At 43.5% G+C, this 27,316-nt stretch overlaps 1 protein-coding gene across 4 annotated transcripts in view; it reads left to right on the forward strand.

Moving 5' to 3' along the window:
* Positions 1-528: 528 nt before the first annotated feature.
* CDR2 (cerebellar degeneration related protein 2) overlaps positions 529-27,316 on the forward strand; it is a 44,931-nt gene continuing 18,143 nt past the window's right edge. The window contains exons 1-2 of one of the 4 annotated variants that reach the window (XM_033217773.1): positions 529-918; positions 12,795-12,907. In XM_033217773.1, the coding sequence (XP_033073664.1) occupies positions 840-918; positions 12,795-12,907 (192 nt within the window). In that variant the 5' untranslated portion in view covers positions 529-839. Of the gene's footprint in view, positions 919-3,049; positions 3,075-8,060; positions 8,923-12,794; positions 12,908-27,316 lie in introns of those variants that run through there. The other 3 variants (XM_033217774.1, XM_033217776.1, XM_033217775.1) reach the window with 3 other exon arrangements.

Consider the following 27,316-nt stretch of genomic DNA (forward strand, 5'->3'; position numbering starts at 1 on the left):
CCTAAATTCCCGATCGACTCCGAGTCTCCCCTCCGGACCCGGAGCAAATCTCAGAGTCAACATGCGAGAAGCGGCAGCCGGGCGGCTGACCTCCGGCTTCCGGCACCCTCGCGCTTCTCGCCGGCACGAAGGACTCCCCTCGACAACCGCCCGCCTCTCAGAAGCCGAAGTCATGGGCCCTCCGGCCTGCGCTGCCTGTCCACGGACGCGCCGCCCTCGGGACACCCACCACAGCGGCAGGACTCGCCTCCGCCCGCTCCACAGCCCGGAACCCAGAACGCGCTCCTTGGAGCCGCACAGCGCAGATCAGGGGGCGGGCTTTCGGCCGCACCCCTTCACTGTTTCCCCGCCTTCTTTGTTTATTCCTGGCCCGTCATTGACTGCTTGGCCTCGAGACCGGTCGAGCCGCGGGCCTTCGGAGAGACGTGATTGGACGAAGTCCCTGTCGCTCGGTCAGCGGCCCGCTCGCGATTGGTTGAGGCGCCGCCGGGGGTTTGAATCGCATCCCCGGCCGGGGAGGGTTCTGCCAAAGTGCCACGTTGGGCCCGGCGGCGGCGTGAAGACCGGCGGCAGCGCGAGAACCTGGCTCCCGGCGTTCGCGCCGTAACGCCCGGCCGTTGGGGCCGTTGGAAGGTGCTAGGCGAGTCAAAGCAGCCGGTCGGTAGGCGGCGGCCGCCGGCGGGAACGGGGCTGAGGCGGCGCGGCGGAACCTGGGCGGCGGCGCGTCCCGCCCGAGGGCGGCTCTGGCTGAGGGCGGAGGGGCCGGGGAAGAGCCCGGGGCAGCGGCTGAGGCGGGACGGCGGCGGCAGGGATCGCTGCCCCTAGAGGACCCAGCCGAGATGCTGGCGGAAAACCTGGTGGAGGAGTTTGAGATGAAGGAGGACGAGCCGTGGTACGACCATCAGGACCTCCAGCAAGGTGAGGGCGGGGGCGCCCCGCGGGCGGCGGCCTGGCCCGGGAGGCCCCTGCTGCGAAACTGTTAAAAAGTTGCTTTCTCTGGCGGCTGAGGATGCAGGTGCCGGGAAGGGCTCGGGCTCACCTGGCGGCGGGGCCGGCCGTGCCCGTGGATCCCGCCCGCAGGAAGCCTCGGCGCGGGGCCCGCGGCCCTGCTAATGCGCAGTTGAATATCAGCCCCGAGGCGCATGGGGGCCAGGGACGCGCCAGGCACCGTTTTAAGCGCTTTCCGTGGATTAGCTAGTTTAATCCTCAGTGCATTCCCCCGAGGCAGACCGGGTGAGGCAATGTGTCCCGCAGTAAGTGGCAGAGCCCGAGAAGCTGCCCCCTCGCAGGCTGTCTAACCCACCGCCTTTCATGGTCAGCACGGAGGGCCGGCTGCTGCAGGTGGTCATGGTTTTGTGATGTAGCGGGAGCTGTGCGCTCTGCACCGTAACTCCAGGAGACAGTAACTTTTTAAAAATTTATTAATGTTTGAGGGTACATAGTAGGTGTATATATTTATGGGGTACGTGAGATGTTTGGATACAGGCACGCAGTGTAAAATAAGCACGTGATGGAGAACGGGGCGTCCATCCCTTCCAGCATTTATCCATTGAGGTACAAACAATCCAATTACACTGAGAGAAACTTTTGTTATCCCATTTTCCAGATGAGGAAAGCGGAGGTTGAAACGGTTAAGTGGCTTGCTTAGAACTAAGTGGGGGAGGGAGTGTTTTTTGAACCCACACACTCAAAAGGAGGAGTTGTAGTCACTCCTCAAACCCCCATCCCTTCCTTACCATCTTAGTTAACAGTTTTTTTTTTTTCATTTGGGCATTAAGCTGTTACGCATAGTTCACCAGATGCCAGTTGAAATGACAGAAGAGCGCTTCTACTTCTGCCACTTTTCTTCAGTTTGCATGCTAGCTTTTACTTAGAAATAAGCCTGCCGATGGTGTCTCCAGAGAACAATCGTAGAGCAGCCAACACTTTGGGGCCAGTGGGGCCCCACTTTTTTTTATACTAATAGCAGGAGTTAGCAACTGGGGAGCACTTTTGATGTGCCTAACACTGATAGGCCCACAACACAGTTGCTCATTATATCTCCCAGTAACACAATAGAGGTGGTAATGTTGGGGAGTGCTAGGGTTCCCCTTAAGACTCCAGAGCAAACTTTTTTTTTTTTTTTTTTTTTGAGACGGAGTCTTGCTCTGCCACCCAGGCTGGAGTGCAGTGGCTGGATCTCAGCTCACTGCAAGCTCCGCCTCCCGGGTTTACGCCATTCTCCTGCCTCAGCCTCCCGAGTAGCTGGGACTACAGGCGCCCGCCTCGTCGCCCGGCTAGTTTTTTTGTATTTTTTAGTAGAGACGGGGTTTCACCGTATTAGCCAGGATGGTCTCGATCTCCTGACCTCGTGATCCGCCCGTCTCGGCCTCCCAAAGTGCTGGGATTACAGGCTTGAGCCACCGCGCCCGGCCAGAGCAAACATTCTTAACCGCTATACTGAACACTGAATAATCCTCAGAAATTTTTCCCGGCATCTTTGGTTTCTGCAATTCTGTGTAAATGCTTTCAGCTCTAATCTTGCAGTGAAAATTAACATTCATTTAGTTAAATATTAAATGATGATGATGCTTGCTCATGCTAACCACTGAACATGGCAGAAGGAAACAGTGTAGACTTGAATAACTCAGAAAAGGAAAATAAAATGAGCACCTCTTTTGGAAGAAGATAATTTCTTAAGTTAACATGCAATCACTTTAACCAAAGTAATTCACCTTTATTACGCTTATAGAGTCCAAGCTGCTTAGTGGTTGCAGTGCAGTGTTTGGTGGCATCATCTTCTTTATGTCCAAAGGACAAATTTCTCATACATTTTAACAAACCTGTTTTCAGATTTCCCCATAGGGACTGATGGCCTAGTTTGATAGTTTCTCCAGGATTTGTGAGGCAACCACTGTGCCATTGCAATATTTCCCTATAATTTAATTTGTATCATCACAACTAAATATTTTTCTTTCCTGTATTTGAGAAGCATAGGCCGGATGCGGTGGTTCATGCCTGTAATCCCAGCACTTTGGGAGGCCGCGGCGGGTGGATCACAAGATCAGGAGTTTGAGACCAGCCTGACCAACAAGGTGAAACCCCGTCTCTACTAAAAATACAAAAATTAGCCAGGCATGCCTGTGATTAACATGTGCCTGTAATCCCAGCTACTCAGGAGGCTGAGGCAGGAGAATTGCTTGAATACAGAAGGTGGAGGTTGCAGTGAGCCGAGATGGCGCCCCAGCACTCCAGCCTGGGTGACACGAGACTCTGTCTTAAAAAAAAAAAAAAAATGTAGGAAGCGTAAATCCTTAAGGGTATAGAGGAGGCAGGTTCTTTTTTCTGGTATTTCTAGCATCTAGCATAATACTTGGCACATACTGGAAGGTCGATTTTAGTATTTGTTGAACAGCACTGAAGCACTAGCACAGAAGTGTTTTCATGGCTCTCTTCCATCAGGTGCCTTAGTCCACGCTGCATTCTCCCACTGTTGGAGGTTGTTTGGAACAACCAGCTGTAACACTTCAGGCTATCAAGCAGCAAGTGCAGCGTGTCAGGGTTACACGTGGAATTCTCTTTAACCTCTGATCAAAATAAAGTCATCAACTCTTCAAGTTTAACCTTAAAAACACAGGTCTGGCCAGGTGTGGTGGCTCACGCCTATAATCCCAGCACTTTGGGAGGCCGAGGCTGGTGTATCCCAAGGTCAGGAGATTGAGACCATCCTGGCTAACACAGTGAAACCCTGTCTCTACTAAAAATACAAAAAAAAAAAAAAATTAGCCAGGCATGGTGGTGGGCGCTTGTAGTCCCAGCTACTCAGGAGGCTGAGGCAGGAGAATGGCGTGAACCTGGGAGGCGGAGCTTTCAGTAAGCTGAGATCGCACCACTGCACTCCAGGCTGGGCAACAGAGCGAGACTCCGTCTCAAAAAAAATTTTTTAAAAACCACACAGGTCTGGGCTGGGTGCAGTGGCTCATGCCTGTAATCCCAGCACTTTGGGAGGCCGAGGCGGGTGTATCACCTGAGGCCAGGAGTTCGAGACCAGCCTGGCCAACATGGTGAAACTCCATCTCTACTAAAAATACAAAATTAGCTGGGCGTGGTGGCAGCCCCCTGTAATCCTAGCTGCTTGGGAGGCTGAGGCAGGAGAATGCTTGAAACTGGGAGGCGGAGTTGCAGTGAGCTGAGATCATGCCATTGCACTCCAGTCTGGATGGTAAGAACGAAACTCTGAAAACACACACACACACACAGGTCTGAACCTCTTTACTGCCAGTTGCATTTCTGAGTTTTCCAAAGGGCTGCTACCTTATCACAGTGGACTTTGACATACCCCTCTATGTCATAACCAACTATATGGAGTACGAATAGAAGATGTGAAATTCCAACAGTTATAACTTGTGAATATGGCCTGTCAAAGAATAAAGGCTACAGTGTGAATAAAAGGGTATTCTTTCCCCAGTTTTGCTAAATTATATATTAACTCCTAAACTTTTAACAGATTTTAAAACTTGTTCATTTCTCAAAAATGTATTATCTGCTCTTTGCCAGGTATTTGCCTAGGCACTGGGGCCACAGCGCCTCCCCACATGTTTGGATAGGCAGGATTCCTACTCCCATAGAGTGAATGTTCCAGGAATCTGTTCACTAGAGAAGCCTGGAGGTGCTGCCTCATGGGATGTGCCCACTACAGCGCCTCGTATGTTGTAGGCCCTCAGTAGACCCTTGCTGCTGAATTAAGTTTGGGAGCAGGTCTGTCCTGTTAAACAGATTATTCAGCAGGTCTAGTGGGATTTTATGTGCAGGCATCTGTCCATTTTTTTTAACATCCTCATTATTACTGAACGAGGCTTATTTGGAGAGAACTGCTGAAATTTTTTTTTTTTTTTTTTTTGAGGTGGAGTCTCGCTCTGTCCCCAGGCAGGAGTGCAGTGGCACACTCTCGGCTTACTGCAGTCTCCGCCTCCCAGGTTCAAGCCATTCTCCTGCCTCAGCCTCCCAAGTAGCTGGGATTACAGGCACACGCCACCACACCCATTTAATTTTTGTATTTTTAGTAGAGATGGGGTTTCGCCATGTTGGCCAGGATGGTCTCAATCTCCCGACCTTGTGGTCTACCTGCCTCAGCCTCCCAAAGTGCTCAGATTACAGGCGTGAACCACCACACCTGGCCGGAAAACAACTTTTAATGATCTTGTTCTCAAACTCTTACAACTACAAAATGTTTTCCTTTAGTAGTAGAAGCCATGAGCTAAGTAGATTGAATCTTTATATCAAAGTTTCCTAGGGTATCCTTTTTTAAATTGAAATTGCTGGAAAATTCTAACCTCAGTTAACTCTGGTCTGCTATTCATACTTTGTTAGAAACATGTAAAGCTTTTTTTGTGTAGGTAGGAGGAGAAAACCCTTTGCTGTTACGAAACACTTTGATGAAGAGACTATCTTTTGTCAGAGGGCTGAGTTGGCTCAATAGGAATACTGACAGTAATCTCTGTGGGTAAGATCTTTTCTGGGACAGCGGGAGCCTTCAGTGCAGGTAACGATGGTGCTTGCTTTGAAACATGCCCCTGAGAACAAGGTGGAAAGACTTCAGAGACTGGATTTTCTTTTAAACCAGCTGCTATTGTCATTTGGTGAGCTGTGCAAACTTAGAATAAGGATTCAGGTTTCTGTTATGTGGATCAGTAAATGAACTCTTAAGGAATCCTAAAATTTCAGGATGAGTACATCCTTGTGTACAACTATTTTGCTGAATCACTGTTTGGAGGGTTATTAAAACTGACACCATCATTTTTCTTGATATTTATATTCAGGTTTTCTGCTTTCCCAATTATAGTAACGTTGGCAACAGGAGTTAAACAGAAGCATCACTAAATGACGCATTTGACTTTGTAATAGGAAAAACTTTCAGCCTTAATATTAGTGAATTACTCCTACAGACTACCAGCCAACATGGGAATATGTTGTCATTTTTTTTTAAAATAAACTAAAGTAAAATGGGAAAAATATCACGGTGGGTTTTAAAGTTTTCAAAATTCTGGAAGAAAGGTTCTTTAAAAAAATTACTTGGCTGCCAGTACTAATTTTTTGCCTAAAGTATAGAGCTGAGTATCTGTTTAAAGCTAACAGTTTACACCATTAAAAATATATTATTACCTGCAAAGACTCATTAGTGAAAGAATATTCAACCAATGAAGGTATTGATATGTTGCAATTATCAAGCCTGCAATAAATCTATGGTGTTTTTAGTAGTTGCCTAAGCCAGGCCAGTTCAATAGGATTTAGAAAAGACCCTCTTAATGAAAATTTTTTGTAATCCTGTAGAGATGAACAGGTGTACAAAGTTTCGAAACTTATTATTTCCTTTTCTTTTGTGCCTTAATTAAAACTAAGGGACATTCAATATTCTATTCCCTCCACTAATTATTTAGAAAACCTTGGGCTTACTGCCAGCTTTTGGCTTCTTTCGGTTATGGAAGCCAGCTGCTACTCAACAGGAAATGAACTTTTTTTAAAGACAAAAAAAGTCCGGTGTCTTTAAGCTAACAGATGAAGTAATATCCTATTATACAGTGTGACTTCACAGGAGTTTTCTTGTAGTTGAGACTTGTTAAAATTCTATCCTTAACAGCCTATGAAATATTTAGGAGATTGAGACTTCAGGTTTCTGAGCCAGGTTGGTGCTTTGTTTTACTGGAAATAAGAATTGAGATAAGGACAAGCCTCAAATTCTTTTTTGTTTGCTGTCTACTCAAGAGTGCTGTCCTTGGCATCTCTTTCTGCAGGAGCAGGGAAGAGGTTCCTGGCTGCTCTTAAGTGGCACAGGTAGTTCCATAACTGAATGAAAGTGGTTGGTGATAGTCTCAAGTCAGTCTTGATTCTGGGAGAGGTTTTGGCCCAATTGGGTTTTTTTGGTTTTTTTTCCTGCTAAGAGATGAGGGCCTGCTATGTTGCCCATGCTGGTCTCGAACTCTTGGGCTCAAACAGTCCTCCCACCTCGGCATCCCAGAGTGCTGAGATTGTGTCTGGAATTGATGGATTCTTGGTCTCACTGACTTCAAGAATGAAGCCACGGACCCTCACACTGAGTTATAGTTCTTAAAGATGGTGTGTCGGGAGTTTTTTCCTACAGACGTTCAGCTGCGTCTGGAGCTTCTTCCTTCTGGTGGGTTCGTGGTCTCGCTGTCAGGAGTGAAGCTGCAGACCTTCATGGTGTTACAGCTCACAAAGGCAGCGTGGACCCAAAAAGCGAGCAGCAGCAGCAAGATTTATTGCAAAGAGCAAAAGAACAAAGCTTACACACTGTGAAAGGCGACCTGAGCGGGTTGCCGCTGCCGGCTCCCGCAGCCTGCTTTTATTCCCTTATCTGGCCCCACCTACAATCTGCTGATTGGTCTACTTCACAGAGCGCTGATTGGTCCGTTTTGACAGTGCTGATTGGTGCGTTTACAATCCTTGACCTAGATACAGAGTCAGAGTGCTAGGTAGCTAGATACAGAGTTAGGTAGATACAGAGTACCAATTGGTGTCTTTACAAACCCTGAGCTAGACACAGAGTGCTGATTGGTGCATTTACAATCCTTGAGCTAGACAGAGTCACAGAGTGCTAGTCCTCCAAGTCTCCACTAGGTTAGCTAGATACAGAGTACCAATTGGTGTATTCACAAACCCTGACCTAGAGGCAGAGTGCTGATTGGTGTATTCACAAACCCTGAGCTAGACACAGTGCTGATTGGTGCACATACAATCCTCCTGGTATATATAAAAGTTATCCAAGTCCCCATCGGGTTGAGGAGCCCAGTTGGCTTCACCCAGTGGATCCTGCACCTGGGATGCAAGCCGAGCTGCCCGCCAGTCCTGAGCCACGCCTGCACTCCTCAGCCGTTGGACTGTCCATGGGACTGGGCGCCAGGGAGCAGGGGGAGGCGCCCCTAGGGGAGGCTGAGGCCGCGCGGGAGCCCACCGCAGGGGAGGAGCTCAGACATGGCTGGCTGCAGGTCCCGAGCCCTGCCCGAAGGGGAGGCAGCTAAGGCCCAGCGAGGGACAGGGCGCAACCCCCGCAGCTGCTGGCCCGAGTGCTAAACCCCTCACTGCCCTGGGCCGGCCGCTCCGTGTGCGGGGCCCGGGGGGCCCGCCGGAACTCACACGGCCCGTGAGCACAGCCCGGGTTCCCTTCTGCGCCTCTCCCTCCACACTTCCCGGCAAGCAGAGGGAGGAGGCTTCTGCCTCAGCCAGCCCAGAGAGGGGCTCCCACGGTGCCGTGGCGGGCTGAAGGGCTCTTCAAGCACTGCCGGAACGGAAGCCGAGGCTGGAGGCGCTGAGAGTGAGGGCTGCTAGCACATTGTCACCTCTCAAGATTACAGGTATGAGCCACCACACCCGGCCCTTGGCTCAGGCGTTGATTGCTAGTTAAGAGCATCTTTGGTGAATCTGATCCTTCCCAGTGAGGAGTTACTCACCACTTTACACATTTAAGAAGGAAAGACTTAAGTAATACCTAGGTAATGTTTTTATATTTTGTCTTTAATATAGTGTGGTAGCTTCCATGTGGGCCTATGTATACACATTACATACTCTGTGAGTACAAAATCATTTTTTCTGGAACATATTCAACCATAGTTCCTTTTTCATTTGATGAAAACAAGGTATTAACCTGCCTGGGGTTGTATGTGCTTTCACTAGCAGAGCAGGCAACAAAAACCCAAATAGTTGAATTCTTAATTTCTCATTGCAATCTGTGAAAACAAGAAGAAATTAAGTACCTCAACACGGGGGAAATTTGTATTCTCTATCTTAAAGAAGCCTGTGGACTTCTCTTTCAATTGCCTTAAAACTCTGCAGATGAAGATAACAAAGAATCATGATGAGAGTGAGAGTGAAAATCTGTTGGCCTAAGAGTTTCTGTCTGATCTGTGACTCACCTTGGAGCTTGATTAGGTCAGTTAACAGCTTTGTGCTTCTGGCTGTCTCAGCTGAGAAACTGCACTAAATACCTTTAAAGATAATGAAGACTAATGTCTCTGGAAAACAAAAAGTAGGCTGGGCGCAGTGGCTTATGCCTATAATCCCCAGCACTTGGGAAGGCCACAGTGGGCGTATCACTTGAGGTCAGGATTTCAAGACCAGCCTGGACAACATGGTGAAACCCCATCTCTACTAAAAATACAAAAATTAGCCGGGTGTGGCGGTGGGCACCTGTAATCCCAGCTACTCAGAAGGCTGAGGCAGAAGAATCGCTTGAATCCAGGAGGCAGAGGTTGCAGTGAGCTGCGATTGCACCACTGCACTCCAGCCTGGGTGACAAGAGTGAGACTCCATCTCAAATAATGACAAGAAAAAGACTAATGTTTCTTAAATGCTTTGAGCTATATGTAAAAGTTCTGTGTTTTGTAAATACAAGTTATTTCATAGAATTATTAATGGAAGTCTTTTTGTTTGTTATTTATTTATTTATTTTTTGAGACAGGGCCTCACTGTATTTTTGGTAGAGATGACATTTCACCATGTTGCCCTGACTGGTCTTGAACTTCTGAGCTCAAGCAGTCCACCTGGCTCACCCTCCCAAAGTGCTGGGCATGACCCACTGCACCTGGTTTCTAGTCTTAATGTAATGACTGTGATAGACATTGTTAGTTTTGAAATCACAAGAGAATGTGTTTTAGCGCCTATCTACCAACAGTACACTGTTTTATTTTAAATAGGTGTAAAATATTTTTAAATGATCTGGATTTGGGTGTGATGGGTTTTGCTGCTTTTTCTAGAGTGAAAACTAACCAAGTAGAATACTAATGATGCACTTGAGTGGACATTAAAACAACTAATGCTGTTGTTACCATTTACTCAAGGCTAAGTTTTACTATCAGTGGTGGATAGCCAGTAAGCGTTATTTGTCAACCTCTAAAAATTAAGTTTAAAAATCATTATGTAGTGAGTTTCCTTGTTTTTATGATAAATATTTTTTCATAATATTTTTATGACATTAACTGAGGCTGCTTTCCATCATACCTAGAATAAAACTTAAACTTTACCTACCATGGGCTGTAAAATCCTATTTGATCTGCTCTCTCATGCCTCTATCATACTGGCTGCTTGTCAAGTTGTAGAATATGCCAAATTCATGGCAAGTTCTTCATCCTTCAAGCTTCAGCTAAAAGGTCTTCTCAGACCTTCCTTATGACCTCTCTTTCTAAATTGGGCCCTAGGCTGGGCACTGTGGCTCATGCCTATAATCCCAACATTTTGGGAGGCTGAGGTGGGAGGATGTGTTGAGGCCAGAAGTTTGAGATCATCCTGGGCAGCATTGTAAGACCCTGTCTCTACAATAAATCAGTAAGTAAGTAAGCTGGGTTTGGTAGTGCGTGCCTGTATTCCCAGCTACTTGGCAGGCTGAGGCAGGAAGATCACTTGAGCCCAGGAATCCAAGGCTACAGTGAGCCATGAGTGCACCACTGCACTCCAGCATGACAACAGAGCGAGACGATGCCTAATAGAAAGAAAAAGAAAGCCCTTTGTTCATTGTCACCAAATCCAGGTTTCCCCTCTACCCCCTTTATCTTTTAGACTTTATATTGGTCAACAAATCCTTTAGCTTTACTTTCAAAACATGTCAGAATTCTGCCTCTTCTCTCCATCTTCATCTCTGCCACCCTGGTCCAAGCCACCATCATCTCTCACCCAGATGATTGCAGTATCTTGCTGTCACTCTGCTCCCACCTTTGTCCCATTCACTCTGTATAATAGCAGCCAGGGTGATCCTGTCAAGCCTCCATTGGAGTCCTTTTCATTTGGGGTAAAAGCCAAACTCTTGACCTCTTTAGTTAGGCCCTCCCCAAACTGGCCATCTTGGAGCCCCTCTGATTTGACTCCCCGCCCCCCACCCCACACAGTACATTCTGCTCCACTCTCCTCAGCCTCCTTAATGGCTCAGTCATGCTTCCTCCCAGGGGCTTTGCACTTGCCTTGTCTCTGCCTGGAGTGCTGTTTCCCTACACGGATCTACATGGGTCACTTATTCCGTTCCTTCATATATGAATTATAATGTGGCCCTAGTCACATGCTCTTAAATTTCAGCCTTCCACATCCACACTCCTCCTGTACTTCTTTCTTGCTTTATTTTTTCTCTTTAGCATTTATCACTATCATGTTTTATTCTGCTATTTCTCCCAGTAGAATATAAGCTCCATGAGGGCAGGGATTTTTTTTAATGTGAGTTCCTTATGGCTCCTGGGCACTATCCCAGTGCCTAGAATAGTGTCTAATATTATTGAGTATATGCATGCATGCATGAATACTGTTTATCACAGTATGTGAGTTTAGTTACTCATTTGTCTGGCTTCCTCCACTAATCTGGGAATGTCAGCAAAGCAGGACTTCATTTTATTCTGTAGCTAATGCTTAGCATAGTGCCTGGCGACAAAAACATTCATTTGTGAATCAGTGAATATTAGTAGTACTTTGTGTGCATATTGCAACTTAGTTTGTAAAGTACTCCTTTATGTATTATTATTTCATTTGATTTTCACAATCTTATATTGATAAGACAGTCATCTCTCTAAACAAGAATACTAATTATAGGGGCCTCTAAAGTCACCATATTGAAAATATTCTGGTAAATGATAGAACTGGGCCTGAAACTTACCTGCCCAGAGTGCAGTGCATTTCCCACTGTATCAAAGGCCTGCTCCATAAGATTTACTATGCAGAGAAGTATTTCAATGACCTGTGTTACAACTTGTGTCCTTTCTTATATTGTTAACTAAATTTTTATTTCTGGGAGTTGAGTATAATATAAATCCTGTTTTATGGACATTATGCCTAAGAATAGAGAGAGTTGAAAAATGAGATTTAAAATAAAATATGGTTCTGTGCTAAATGGAAGTATGAGCTACTGACATGTAATTACCTCGAAAACCATATTGTTGTTTTGCTTTTCTAGTTGCTCATCGTGCAGAAGGATACGAAGAAAAGTAGAGTGACCTGGGGCAGTGTTCTTAATGCTGATGTATTTTTCCTTTTCTTGACTGAATAATTTTTAGTCCCCTTAGGAGCCCAGGATATATGACAATAAACTTTAACAGTTGTATTCACAGCAGCCAAATTCATGGGAACTGTAAAGATTTTTGAAAGCTCCACTTATACTTTGGCTCAAGGGTCCATTCAAAAACGTAGACTTGTTAGGATATGAATACATTCATTCTACTAGCAAATAGGATTTTAGAAGTAACACTGCGGAATGATCATTCCTGAACAAATAACTGCATCTCCATAAAGTAGATGACTGTTTTTCACTTCTTACAAGTATGGGTACATAAGAGAATACTTTACCTGCTGGAAGCATCAGTTTAACTGAATTTTTTTTTTTTTTTGAGACGGAGTCTTGCTCTGTTGCCGGGGCTGGAGTGCAGTGGCGCGATCTCAGCTCACTGCAAGCTCCGCCTCCCGGGTTCATGCCATTCTCCTGCCTCAGCCTCCCTAGTAGCTGGGACTACAGACGCCCGCCACCTCGCCCGGCTAGTTTTTTTGTATTTTTTTTTTAGTAGAGACGGGGTTTCACAGTGTTCGCCAGGATGGTCTCGATCTCCTGACCTTGTGATCCGCCCGTCTCGGCCTCCCAAAGTGCTGGGATTACAGGCTTGAGCCACAGCGCCCGGCCAGTTTAACTGAATTTTAAGTAGAACTCAGGTTTCCTTCTGTGCCACTCAACCTTCCATTGGGATGTGACCTAAACTACATGTTCTTTTTTGAAGGACTCGGTTATATAAATTGTTGATGTGAGATCATTTGTATTCTAAATTCATTTGTTGTGCTAGATCTCCAACTTGCTGCTGAGCTTGGGAAGACATTACTGGATCGGAACACAGAGTTGGAGGACTCTCTTCAGCAGATGTATACAACCAATCAGGAGCAGTTACAGGAAATTGAGGTAATTCACTCGGCAGGAGAGTTATACTTTTGACACTTTGATGTGTTGCTGTTATGTCAATCACATACTGGTAAAATAACACTTGCAATTAGACACAGCATTTTATTTTTTAACACAGACTGTTTTGAGAATAAGAACTGCCTCCCGAGTAGCTGGGATTACAGGCGCCTGCCACCACACCCAGCTAATTTTTGTATTTTTAGTATAGATAGGGTTTCACCATGTTGGCCAGGCTGGTCTCGAACTCCTGACCTCAGGTGATCCACCCGCCTCGGCTTCCGAAAGTGCTGGGATTACAGGCATGAGCCACCGCACCCAGCCTAAAAAATGCAATATTTAAGATATACAGAATGGTGTTTAAGAGAACAATACAATGAATACTCATATATCCACCACCTAGCTTAAGAAAGAAGACTACCCACACTGTTGAACTTCCCACCAGAGAGTGAACTTACACCTCCTCCTTGGTTGCATATCCCTCCCACCTACTACCAAACCATATCCTAAATTTGAAAAAAAAAAAAAAAAAAAAGCTCCTTATTTCACAATGTGTTCAGATGTTTTGCTCCATTCAAATAATCATAAAATACATGTTGCTTTCTTTCTGCTGTGATCTTGATTTGTTGACATTTTTGCTGGATATTTTATCATTAAAATACTACATTTTTGACTGAGTGTGGTGGCATATGCCTGTAATCTCAGCACTTTAGGATGCCGAGGGAGACAGATTGCTCAAGCTCAGGAATTCGAGACCAGCCTGGGCAACCTGGTGAAGCCCCATCTCTACAAAAAAATACAAAAATTAGTCTGGTGTGGTGGCGTGTGCCTATAGTCCCAGCTACTTGTAGGGACACAAAGGTGGGAGAATCACCTGAACCTGGGAAGTCAAGGCTGCAGTGAGCTGTGATCGTGCCACTACACTCCAGGTTAGGAGACGGGAGCGAGACCTTGTCTCAATAAAAAAATGTAATAATATAATACCTTTTGCCTAGCTTAACAAACTAAAATGAAAGATGCTAGACTAGGGCGTTACAATGGCCCTCCATGCTGCTAATCTTATAAATGGTCCCATTCAAGTAGTTCAGTTATGTGTAGGCCACTTGACTGCAAAGATAATAATGGATATTAACCAGACAGTGTCCCATCAGAATACCTTTCTCCATGTCCCAACCCATGCTCCCCCCCAAAAGGGGACTGTACTTAAATTATAAGTGCTTCCCCCTCAAACTGGTACAGTAGACCCAGGACTCTTGTGTCTGTGCACAGAAAAATGTAAAAGACTAGAATGGTGAAGCAGTTCATTATGATGAGTACTTACTAAAACTTTGATTATTTCCTGAACCAGGTGCTGGGAATTCAAACAAGTAAAGAATTACATAGTCCTTTCTTAGAAGCGATCACATTATACAATTTTAATCTTTTGAATAGAAATAAACCTATCATCAAAACAAAGGCAAATGTACACTCTCAATATCCCTTAATTTTACCTGTAACATGAAAGGTATGTACAGTAGACCCTCCCCTTGAGCAAGATTTCTGAAATACACTTTTATAGTTCTAGGATGATATGGCTTGCAATGATATTGAAGTCACCAGGTACCATTTTAGCATATTCTACATCAAAAGAGCGTAGAATATGTTTACATTGAATTTAATGACCAGTTACTGTAGGCCGGATGAGGTGGCTCAAGCCTGTAATCCCAGCACTTTGGGAGGCAGAGGTGGGCACATCCCTTGAGGTCAGGAGTTTGAGACCAGTCTGGCCAACATGGTGAAACCTTGTCTCTACTAAAAATACAAAAATTAGCTGGGGATGGTGGCAAGCACCCAGAATCCCAGCTACTTGGGAAGCTGAGGCAGGAGAATCACTTGAACTCGGGAGGTGAAGGTTGCAGTGAGCTGAGATTGTGCAGCTGTACTCCAGCCTAGGCAACAGAGCAAGACTCCATCTCAAAAAAAAAAAAAGCTACTGTAGAGTTTGTCAGAAACCTAAAATGCAGAAAAACTAGGCATTTAAAAACTATTAAACTAGGCTAGGCATGGTGTCTTATGTCTGTAATCCCAGCACTTTTTGGGAGGCTGAAGTGGAAGAATTGCTTGAGGCTTGAGTTTGAGACCAGCCTGGGCAACAAAGTGAGACCCTGTCTCTAGTCTAAAAACAAAACTATTAAACTAGCCAAATGTTTTATGTGGTCAAGGAACTCTTTCCTCCTTTGTTTCTTAGACTTTGTTTTTTCACTCAGTGCGAGATTTCAGAATAGTCCTAAACGATCATCACTGTTTGTATTTATGTAGAGACATAGTCTTAATTGTATTATCGTAGTCTGTGAGGTTTATCCGAGGCCTGATTATTGCTAATAGTTAATAAATTGTATTGATGTTTCCTGTTAGAGCATTTATAAAACACTAACTGATTCTTGTTTTAGCACATCTTTCAAGTGTAGCTGAAAGAAGTGTAAATATTTGTAAGTTGGGAGAATGATGCCTATTGATTAGTGTAGGAGATTACAAACAATTGGTTTATGATCTAAGTTGTCTTCCTTTGTTTTCATTGAGGATGATTAAACATTTAAGCTAGATCATTGGTATTCTGAAAGTATCCAAAGATATCTGAGGTTCTCCAAATCTACAAATAACACTTTATTATCTAATATTATCCGTAAGATATTGTAAAGCATCATGGAACTGAATCCAGTTCAGACCTTCATAATTAAATAAGTACAAAATTCATGTATGAAACTATTCAGTAGATTTAGCTTGGAATATTTCGGGAAACATTCATGAGTCTCTTGTTTCTGTAATATGTAGCCCACTGGTTCCTAGATCTGAGCATTGCACAATGCAGTATTTTGCTCTTTATCCAAAGCTGTTTTTTGGCTAAGAATAATTACTATCTTAGATTTCTTCACCACCATTACAGTTGACTTTATTTTTTCTTTCCTTTTATAAATTGCTTCATGAAAGTAAGTTTATAGTCTCAGAAGGGGAGAGGAGTTGACAGTACTGGCTAAGCCCACTTACCAGCCAGGGGATTCCCACAGACTGTCCTTGCTGCCTGCTCCATCACAACTGTGCCTGGGCAGACGTAGGGATCACCATGTAGATTTCTGAGGTCTCTCTAATAGTCTAAAAGAATGCCTGATGCTCTTGTAAAAGTAACCAGGCAGCCAAAGTGCCTACTTCCTTGCTAAACGACCCTTACATATGTTCCTCTTATTGCAGCCTTCAGGAGGCCCCCTAAACTTATAAGGGCTCTCTCCTTAATTTGAACCTTTTCAGCATGTTTCTCCTTACCTTAAACTTTTTATTGGAATGTACATTACAGAAAAGGGCACAAATCCTAAGTGTATAGTTTGGTGAGTTTTCATCAAGTAAACATGCCCATGCAACCTATACCTAGATAAGGAGTTGAGAGCATTATCAGCCCATCCGGTCACCATCTGGTGAACTAGCATCCTAACTCCAACACCCTAGATAAGTTTAGCTTGTTTTTGACCTTTGCATGAATGGAATCACTTGTACAAGTTTTAAAGTAACTGTTTAGAATGTTTATTGGGAATTAGATTGGAAAAGTAATACACAGCTGGGCGCAGTGGCTCACGCCTATAATCCTAGCATTTTGAGAGGCTGAGGTGGATGGATCACCTGAGGTCGGGAGTTCGAGACCAGCCTGGCCAACATGGCGAAACCCTGTCTCTGCTAAAAATACAAAAAGTAGTTGGGCGTGGTGGTGCATCCCTGTAATCCCGGCTACTTGGGAGGCTGAGGCAGGAGAATCCCTGGAACCTGGGGGACGGAGGTTGCAGTGAGCCAAGATCCCACCACTTCACTCTAGTCTGGGTGAAAGAGTGAAACTCCGTCTCAGAAAAAAAGATTTTTTTAATTCAGAAAAATATATAGTTGAAAAACAAAAAATCAGCTCCTGTCCCACCACCAGTGAAATTTAAAATGAGACAGTTCAGAAGAATGGTCTGGGAACAAACTCTTCTGAGTGAATGAAAAATAGTATAGAACTGGTGAAAATACTAGGACAAGATCCCTAAGATTCTGACTTACGGAAATAGACAACTTGGACACTGCCAAAGGGTATTTTGTAAGTAGAACCACCGATATTCTTTCAAAGACTCTTGGAGGGTTTCAAACAATCCTCCGAAAAATTGATCAGTATTTTTGGTAGGCATCGTTTTTAATGTTGGAAAAAAAAATTTAATGTAAAAACGAAAAAAGATAAATAAACTATTCAAAATAATGGTTAAACTGACTTCAGAGAAGCCTGTAGCCTGTCTTACTTTTATTCAGTGCTAATTTGAAAAACAGATAATTTTTTAAGAATCCAGAGCAAGATTTTTCTGTTCTGGGTGGAAGGAGGGGAGGAGAGAACTCTTTGGAGAGTAATGAGATCAGACACCATTGTATTCATTTACACTTTCCTACAACTGTGTAAGCAGCCTACAACCTTGTGTTTTGGTTACTTCTCTGCTTACACACCTGCATTATCCCCTACAGGAGTTGTGCCTAGCACTCAAAAGTAGTCTGGCCTTGAAGGCATCCCTTCTTTCAAGAGTTTATGCCCTCTTTGGAAATGAAAAAGTATTTTGTGCTGCTTTTACTGCATGTATCAATATTCTACTGTATATGATACTTAATTGATTTGCTTTATTTTCCTTTCCCCTTATTTCCCATTGCAACAGTGAGCACTGTTGTGTTTATTCATGGTCTTTCCCACATACTTTGTGATACTTTTCGATACTTTGTTGAAATCAGTATTTTAACAGATGAGAAACAGCTTACAAAGCTCTTCTAATAATTCCTAAACTTTTGGGTTTCCACCTCGGGAGATTTTTAAGGGAGGCAGAAGGGGCTCTGGCCTCTGTTTTAGGAGATTCAGGTTTAAACCCTCAATTTTAATTGCAAATAGCTAGAGAATTTAGACATATGAATTACCTCTCAGATGCTGTTTGCTCCGTTATGGAATGGTGATAATGCTTACACTACTTTGGTATAGGATTTTTTTGAGGGGATAAGATTATGGAAGTATATATATTTCGAACAGTATAAATTGTGTGTAGTTTACCAATGTTTTCAGAATTTTAGTAGTGGGCCGGTTGGGTGGCTCACGCCTGTAATCCCAGCACTTTGGGAGGCCGAGGTGGGTAGATCACGAGGTCAGGAATTCAAGACAAGCCTGGCCAAGATGGCAAAACCCCGTATCTACTAAAAATACAAAAATTAGCCGGGCATGGTGGCAGGCACCTGTAATCCCAGCTACTCAGGAGGCTGAGGTTGCAGTGAGCCGAGATTGCGCCACCGCACTCTAGCCCGAACGAAGGAGCGAGACTCCGTCTCAAAAAAAAAAAAGAATTTTAGTGGTGAAAAAAGTCTTTAAAAATGTGTATGGGTATATAATAGCTTTACATATGTATGGGGCGCATGTGACATTTTGATACAAGCATACAGTGTGTAATGATGAAATCTAAATTGAGATACCCATGACCTCCAACATTTACCATTTCTTTATGTTGGGAATATTCCATATCTATTCTAGCTATTTTGAAGTATACAATAAAATATTGTTAACTATAGTCATGAAAGAAGCCTTAATTCTGAAAAAATAAATCCTCCAAAATTACTGGAAATAGACTTTAAAAACAATCTAATTCCACAGTTTTAATAATGGATTACAGGTGGTTTTTGTTTTCGTACTCATGCCTCCCCCCACCAAATTTCTACAGGGGAAATATATTACTTTCATCAGGGGAAAGAGATTTTTCCAAAGTCATAGGAAATATTTCTTCACTATTGTGGAAGTTCATTTTGATACTAAATTCAGAGGATTTAGGCTGTAATCCTTAATTTCAGGATAATCCCAACACTGCTTACAAGCCAGATTTCCACTCTATTTCTATGCGTTTTTACTTGGGGTTGTTTCTGTCTTTCCCTGCGTTCCAGGTTAGGATTCCACAATTGCAAATAAGTATTTATGTAATTCTGCTGGCCTTTGTTTTTTAAAGGTTTACCTCAATTGTAAAGGTGGCCTGTTTGTAGCTTTTTGCATAACTGGAACGTTATACTCGTAGTTGAGGTGACAGTCTTTGCAAATTCCTAGACAGATAAACCCAAGGCATTTTGGTATAAATTGACATTTTGCCTACATTTCTGCTACCCCATGACCCCCTTCCCCCACTGTTTTATTTCAAATGTCTCCCTTTCCTGTTTACTATGGCAGTCAGATTCATTGGAGGCTGTGTATCAAAGAGAAAACCAGCATGTCAGCAGCATGTCTGTACCTTGATATGAGAGGTAGGAAATAAGCTAACCCATTTCCTTCTAGATTCAGAAAAAAATGAAGCACTGACTCCATAGACCTAGATGTCTGGCGTTACGTCAGTACTTGCTTGGAGATCTCATTGTTTTTCTTTTTTTTTTTTTTTTTTTTTTTTTTTTGAGGCGGAGTCTCGCTCTGTCGCCTTGACTGGAGTGCAGTGGCCGGATCTCAGCTCACTGCAAGCTCCATCTCCCAGTTTACGCCATTCTCCTGCCTCAGCCTCCCGAGTAGCTGGGACTACAGGCGCCGCCACCTCGCCCGGCTAGTTTTTGTATTTTTAGTAGAGGCGGGGTTTCACCGTGTTAGCCAGGATGGTCTCGATCTCCTGACCTCGTGATCCGCCCGTCTCGGCCTCCCAAAGTGCTGGGATTACAGGCTTGAGCCACCGCGCCCGGCCTCATTGTTTTTCTTTAAGTTGCTGACTGGTTTTGTCAGACTCTTTTGTATGTCCCCTGTAACTGAATCTTGGAGAAGTGAAGGGCTTTTCTGATTAATTTTGGTTTCATATAATAAGATTAAGCTCCTACCATGTGAAAACAAGCTCCTTGCCATTCTTTAGATTGTTGTTAAAGCCAAGTCCTCTAAGACCAAAATATCACAAGTTCTTAAATGGTTTCATTGTGTTGTTACCACAGGTATCACAGGTTTTTATGTATCAAACAAGAGGAACTTTCTGTAGTTTCTTAAATGGCCTCTTTGTACTTATTTGCATATTGACTTGTTTCCCGTATGTTGACCACAACTCTAAATTGACCATTCTATCTTTAAGAGAGCAACAACTTGTGACCCATCTAGTATCTGGCAGGAACTGTAAAAGTCTCCCCTTCAGATTACCAGGGGCGATTGGTGCCATGGGAATACAGAGAAATAATACATAAATGGAGAAGAGGGGAGAGAATTTGTGGCTAACAGGCTGTTTTCCCAAGAGGGCTAAAGCCAAAGCCCTTCTCAAAATCTTTCACTTAAATCCCCCTTGACATCTCACAGTCTGAGTCATGCCAAGCACAATAAGGTGTTGTGAAGAAAAGTCTAGAAACTGCCAGTTCACCAGTATTTTTTTGGCCCCTACTGTGTGTGAGGAATGGACTAGATACACAAGAGCCTTCCATTCTTAGAAGACTACAGTGCTGGCCTGGCACAGTGGCTCACGCCTGTAATGCCACCACTTTGGGAGGCTGAGTCAGGTGAATCTCCTGAGGTCAGGAGTTCAAGACCAGCCTGGCCAACATGGTGAAACCCAGTCTCTACTGAAAATACAAAAATTAGCCTGGGGTGGTGGTGCAAGCCTATAATCCCAGCTACTCAGGAGGCTGAGGCAGGAGAATCACTTGAACCTGGGAGGCCAAGGTTGCAGTGAGCTGAGATCCCACCTTCAGCCTGGGCAAAGAGTGAGACTCCATCTCAAAAATAACAGCAACAAAAAAAATTGAATATTTGTATTGTTTTGAGAGAAATTTTAGGGTACTTTGGGAGTGCTGCCACTTTAGTCCTGCTTTAAGGTAGCCCTTCTCCTCCTCTCCTCTCCTTCCTTCTTTCTTTTTCTTTCTTTCTTTGATAGAGTCTTGTTTTGTTGCCGAGGTTGGAGTGCAGTAGCATGATCTTGGCTCACTGCAACTTCTGCCTCCCAGGTTCAAACAATTCTCTTGCCTCAGTCTCCCAAGTAGAGTGGCTGGTATTACAGATGTGCACTACCTTGCCTGGATAATTTTTGTATTTCTATTTATATTATTTTATTTTTTAGATGAAGTCTTGCTTTTTGTCCCCCAGGCTGGAGTACAATGGCGTGATCTCAGCCCACTGCAACCTCCACCTCCCGGATTCAAGTGATTCTCCTGCTTCAGCCTCCCGAGTAGCTGGGATTACAGGCACCTGCCATCACGCCCAGCTAATTTTTATATTTTTAGTAGAGACGGGGTTTCACCATGTTGGTCAGGCTGGTCTCGAACTCCTGACCTCAGGTGATCTGCCTACCTCGGCCTCCCAAAGTGCTGGGATTACAGGCGTGAGCCACCACGCCCAGCCAATTTTTGTATTTTTTTTTTTTTTTTTTTTTTGAGACGGAGTCTCGCTCTGTCACCCAGGCTGGAGTGCTATGGCCGGATCTCAGCTCACTGCAAGCTCCGCCTCCCGGGTTCATGCCATTCTCCTGTCTCAGCCTCCCGGGTAGCTGAGACTACAGGCGCCGCCACGTTGCCCGGCTAGTTTTTGTAGTTTTTAGTAGAGACGGGGTTTCAGCGTGTTAGCCAGGATGGTCTCGATCTCCTGACCTCGTGATCCGCCCGTCTCGGCCTCCCAAAGTGCTGGGATTACAGGCTTGAGCCACTGCGCCCGGCCTAATTTTTGTATTTTTAATAGAGATGGGATTTTACCATGTTGGCCAGGCTGGTCTCAAACTCCTGACCTCAGGTGATCCGCCCACCTCGGCCTCCCAGAGTGCTGGGATTACAACCATGAGCCACAGCACCTGGCCAAAGTGGTCTTAAAAGGCTTCTGAAGAGGTTATATTTGAAATGAGGCCAGAAGGATAACTGGAGTTTGTAATCCTTCTTTGGTGCCATGGATCCCTTTGATTATCTAATGAGATCTATGATAATCCTCTTAAAATTCATTGAATTACAAAGGAAATCTGTTATAATGAAATACCTGTCAATTATTGAAAAAAGTAAATTTGTGATATAAGATACGTATTAACATATTTAATAACAAGATCTAGAAACTACCATGATTTCAAATAGTGATGAAGGCAGGCAGTAAATCAAGATTTCTGCAACTATAGTGCAGTATGAAAATATCTGTGATTTCTGTTGATGATGAAGTCACGCATAAACCTAATACCACTGGTGGTTTATTGCCTCTGTCAAAAGAAAAAATTTCAACAAATATAAAGATCTTAATTAGCTTTTATTTGAGATTCTAAAGTTCAGCAACACCTCATTCTTAGAGAATGAGGGTTTCAATGAGCTGAGCAGAGGAAGTTGGTTTTATAGACAGGGGCTGAGGAAAGCAGAAACAAAAAAAAATGGGTGGTTTCAAAGTTAATTTATTTGTAAAGGTTAAAGCAGAGGGAAGTGCCTTATGCTGGCAAAAACTGGCATGTTTAGGGGTTTGGCTATTATCTCTTCTAATTTCTCAGAAGTCAGATGAATAACTTTGTCTTGCTGACATGGAACTTTAGCACAAGTGACTCCATTTTGGTTTGGTTTGTTGGGCCTAGGGCAGGGACTCAGTCCAAACCAGTGGTCTCCTATAAATTTTAACACCTCTATTAATACTTGAAAGAAATGTCAAATTTCATTTAGAAATTAGCAAAAATGAAGATGTAGCTGTTCAGACCCTTTAAATTCATCCATGTTCACAGACCCTCTAAAGTCTATCCATGTACCCCAGGGTAAGAACTGCTGCCTTAGGTGGAGCCAACCAGGGGAAGTGCATCCCCCAGATAGGGGATGGTAGAGTAAAGGCATTAGAGGAGGGAGGCGCTTGCCTTGCCGTGGGGCAACTCTAAAAAATGCAAAGATATCTCCCCTAAGTGTGAAATTTTAAAAAAATCAATAGCTAACAAATGAAGCTGGAAAAACCACTTAAGAGACAATTGGGAAAATATTAATGCTAAAACATAATAGATGTTAAGGAATTATTGAGTTTTTTTTCCCTTAGGAATTATGGTTAAAATGAAAAGTCCTAGAAATGTATGAAGATGTATACTTGAGATGCATTGGATTAGCTTTTAAAATGATTGGAGGATGAGGAAAATAGGAGAGTAGAGATGAAATAAGATTGACTGTATGTTGATAATTGCTGAAACTGGTTGATGGGTACATGGGAGTTCATTAAACCATTTATCTGCATGTTTGAGATTATCCACAGTAGAAAGTTTTATTTATTTATTTATTTTCAGACAGAGTCTTACTCTGTCACCCAGGCTGGAGTGCAATGATGTGATCTTATCTCACTGCAACCTTTGCCTCCTGGGTTCAAGCGATTCTCATGCCTCAGCCTCCCAAGTAGCTGGGACTACAGGCGTGTGCCACCATGCCTAGCTAATTTTTTTTTTTTTTCTAAGTAGAGATGGAGTTTCACTATGTTGGCCAGGCTGGTCTCGAACTCCTGACCTCAAGTGATCCACCCGCCTTGGCCTCCCAAAGTGCTGGGATTACAGGCATGAGCCACCACACCTGGTCCACAATAGAAAGTTTTAAAATGCAGTGGATAAAATTAGCCATCTGTAGAAATTCAGTGTTTGTGTGGACTGAGAAGTTAGGAAGGATCACTCAAGCAAGGTTAAGGTGACTAATTTGTAATTTCAGGGAATTAATGATTGTAAGAACATAACAAAGTGAAACATTATGATGAAGAATGCTGCTGTGGTACAGTTAAAATATAACCTAATCTTAGTGGATAACTGCATCTAAGCTGAGCCCTATGCAGGGAGATGGTGAGCATTAAGCCGAAGAGTCATCATTGATCCAGTGAATGCCTGTGTCTCCTAAAGCCAAGAGAAAAGGACATTGGTCAGGGCAGGGGATTTCCAGGATTTTCCGTGCCCAAGATCAGCATTTCTCTAAGTGTGATCTGTGGACTGCCTGCACTAGTATCAGCTGGGCATTTTGTTGCTAAAAATGCAGAATCCTGGCTCTACTCCAGTCTCTGCCTTTTGAGGGAAAGAGACCCAGGTTCTTACACTTTAATAAATCTTCCAGGTGAATCTTAGCACATGTCAAGTTTGAAAACTGTAGCTTTAAATAAAGATGACAGTACCTCCTCCTTATTGAGCAATTTTACCATCTGCCAGATCTCATGCTGAACTCTCTACATATATTAACCTTTATGTAAATTATATATTGTATACGTCAGGGAGGAAAAAATTTTTTTTCATCAACCTTCATGAGCGCTTAAGTTGGAAAGGACCCCTGTAACAAAACACATATTAACAAGAGAAAAACTTATTAACATACCTATTTCATATATAGGTGTGGGAGATACCCAGGGAATGAGTAATTCTCAAAAGTGGCTTTGAATTCCAGCTTATTTAGTATCTTCAATTTTTAGAGAAGTGACAAGACAAAGGAGAAGGACTTTGTCTAGGGGCAGAACTTGTGGGAAGGCAAATAAGTGGTGATAAAGGCCCCTTAGCAAAGCTTGTTAGTGTGGATTCCTCTGATGCTGTCTTCTGGCCCATAAAGATATAAAGATGTTAGTGGTTAACCTTTGTTCTCCCTGGTAGAGAGGGAGGAGGCAGGAACCTTTCTATGCCAAAGACGCATGCTTTGGGGTGACTTAGTCCAGTCTCTGCCACACACATATTTATCTTCACAGCCTTATGGGGTTGATGAGGAGAACTCACCTAAGAAAAATGTGCTTGCTGTAGGTCACGCAGTTCTAAACAGCAAAGCAAGACCTCAGACCAGGTTCTGACCCCAAAGCTTGTGCTCTTAGTTAGGATATCACTGCCTCCCATCAGACTCCTCTGATCCCATGTCTACCAGAGACTCCAATTCATGAATAGGCCTTTCACTTGCCCTTTGTGGGGCAGCCGTGTCCTATATAGAGGATGTGAATATTCTTGTCACTGGGCAGGAACAGCTCCTGTTGTATATTAATAAATCAATGTCTGGTTTATGCATTAGCCTTTTTAAAGGTAGTTCTGAGTCCTAAAGAATGCTTGATAATTTACACTTGATACAAAGAAGCTTGAAAAATTTCTGCAGCTATTATGTGTGTATTCTTGTGATTCTAACCCTTTTTTCCACTTCCGTGGAATCTCATCAATTCCTAAGAGACTGAACATGTTCCCGTCAATGACAAGAACCTACTATGGCCTTACTAGCCAGAGGGCAGGATTAAAGGCCTACTCCTTTAGTTCTGAAAAAGCTTCACTCATGAGAATTAGTGGTTGATTTCCAAAGGACCAGAAGAAGCTGGTGGAAGTTGAGGCAGTGAAGATTACACACAGGCTTTTATAGACCATGCTGTGTGCTCACCTCTCATTTAATTCTTCCAGTTCTACATGGTAGGTACTAACAGATCCACAACCACTTACCAATTCCGAACCCAAAAAGCTCTATAAAGTAAGATTTTCTTTTCCCCTTAAATTTGCAACAGATTCATTTGGTAGTAGATCTTTACCTGAACTGGTGTGAGGCTGTTTATAGTCTTAGTTCATACTTTTTGATGCAGAAATTTAATGGCTCGATACAGGGTGCTGCCCAGACCTCACAGGTGGTATTATAAAGTGTCAGGTGCATGTCAGGTATGAGCGCCATGTTGTCTTTCTAAAATTTAAAGAATTTTCCAAAACACTTTGACCCCAAGAGTTTCAGATGAAAAAGTTGAAGTTAGGTTAAGTGTTTGTTCAACCCTTTGCTGCTGAGTTATATAAGTGGATGTGGAAAAAAAAGCCATATATGCTTTTTTCAACACTTTAAGGGCCCGTTGAGTGTCATTTAGCACATTGTTTCAGTTTGTTAGCCTTGCAGATACTTGTAGAGTTGTAGAAAAAGCCTCAAGAAGAGTGTATTGTGTTGTATTTGAGACAGAGCCTCTGTCGCCCCAGCTGTAATGCAGTGGCACGATCTTGGTTCACTGCAATCTCCACCTCCCACGTTCAAAAGATTCTCATGCCTCAGCCTCCTGAGTACCTGGGATTACAGGCACGTGCCACCACGCCGGCCTAATTTTTGTATTTTTACTAGAGGTCGGTTTTTGCCATGTTGGCGAGGCTGGTCTTGAACTCCTGGCCTTAAGCAATCTGCCTGTTTTGGTCTCCCAGAATGCTGGGATTACAGGTGTGAGCCACATGCCTGGCCAAGAAGAGTGTTTTTAAAGTCAAGTTCTGAGTCTTTTACAGTTTAATCATCAATAAGCTTCAAACCATTTCTCCCCCCTTTCTGGTTCTGTCCAGGGAATTACTGTGATTATTTCCTTTGAAATATATACTGTGTTTTAGTGTCTTCAGGTAGAGCTGAGCAGGGGAGGGAGTCAAGGTGACTTACACTGCGGTGTTAAGGTTGGAATTATTCCCCTTTATCCTTGGCCATTTAGGAGGCAGTCTTAGCAGGACCAGAATAAATCATCTGATAAATTTCTCGTGAATAAGGAGGATAATGGTGATAAAAATCTCATAAAATTAAAAATAACAGGAGTCTTTGAAGCATATTAAGCTAAAATATCTTTCTCGTCAAAGCAACATACTTTTCATTTTTTTTGGTCCAGGATGCCTCACTCAGAGAAAGAAAGTGATCTTTTTTCCAAGTTAAAATCCTCCACGTAGAAATAAAAACGCTTTTACACTGTTGGTGGGAGTGTAAGTTGATTCAACCATTGGGGAAGACATTGTGGCGATTCCTCAAGGATCTAGAACTAGAAATACCATTTGACTCAGTAATCCTATTACTGGGTATATACCCAAAGGATTATAAATCATGCTGCTCTAAAGACACATGCACATCTATGTTTATTGTGGCACTATTCACAATAGCAAAGACTTGGAACCAACCCAAACGTCCATCAGTGATAGACTGGATTAAGAAAATGTGGCACATATACACCATGGAATACTGTGTAGCCATAAAAAGATGCGTTCATGTCCTTTGCGGGACATGGATGAAGCTGGAAACCATCATTCTCAGCAAACTATCACAAGGACAGAAAACCAAACACCACATGTTCTCACTCATAGGTGGGAATTGAACAATGAGATCACTTGGACACAGGGCAGGGAACATCACACACTGGGGCCTGTTGGGGGCTGGGGGACTGGGGGAGGGACAGCATTAGGAGAAATACCTAATGTAAATGATGAGTTGATGGGTGCAGCAAACCAACATGGCACATGTATACCTATGTATCAAACCTGCACATTGTGCACATGTATCCTAGAACTTAGAGCATAATTAAAAAAACAAAAATCCTCCGCGTTAGGCTTTATTTCTGTTAAACATGATGTTTTTGCTTAAACTTTCATCACATGTTCCATGCTTTTTGTCTTAAGGGATTATTATGTCTCACTTTAGATTTTTTGGTTGAATATTTTATGCATGGTATATGCTTTGGAAAATTAGCTTCACAATGCAGTGGAGTATTGG

The sequence above is a fragment of the Trachypithecus francoisi genome, unplaced genomic scaffold, assembly GCF_009764315.1.
Source record: "Trachypithecus francoisi isolate TF-2019V2 unplaced genomic scaffold, Tfra_2.0 Lachesis_group10, whole genome shotgun sequence".
In the NCBI taxonomy this organism is placed as follows: domain Eukaryota; kingdom Metazoa; phylum Chordata; class Mammalia; order Primates; family Cercopithecidae; genus Trachypithecus; species Trachypithecus francoisi.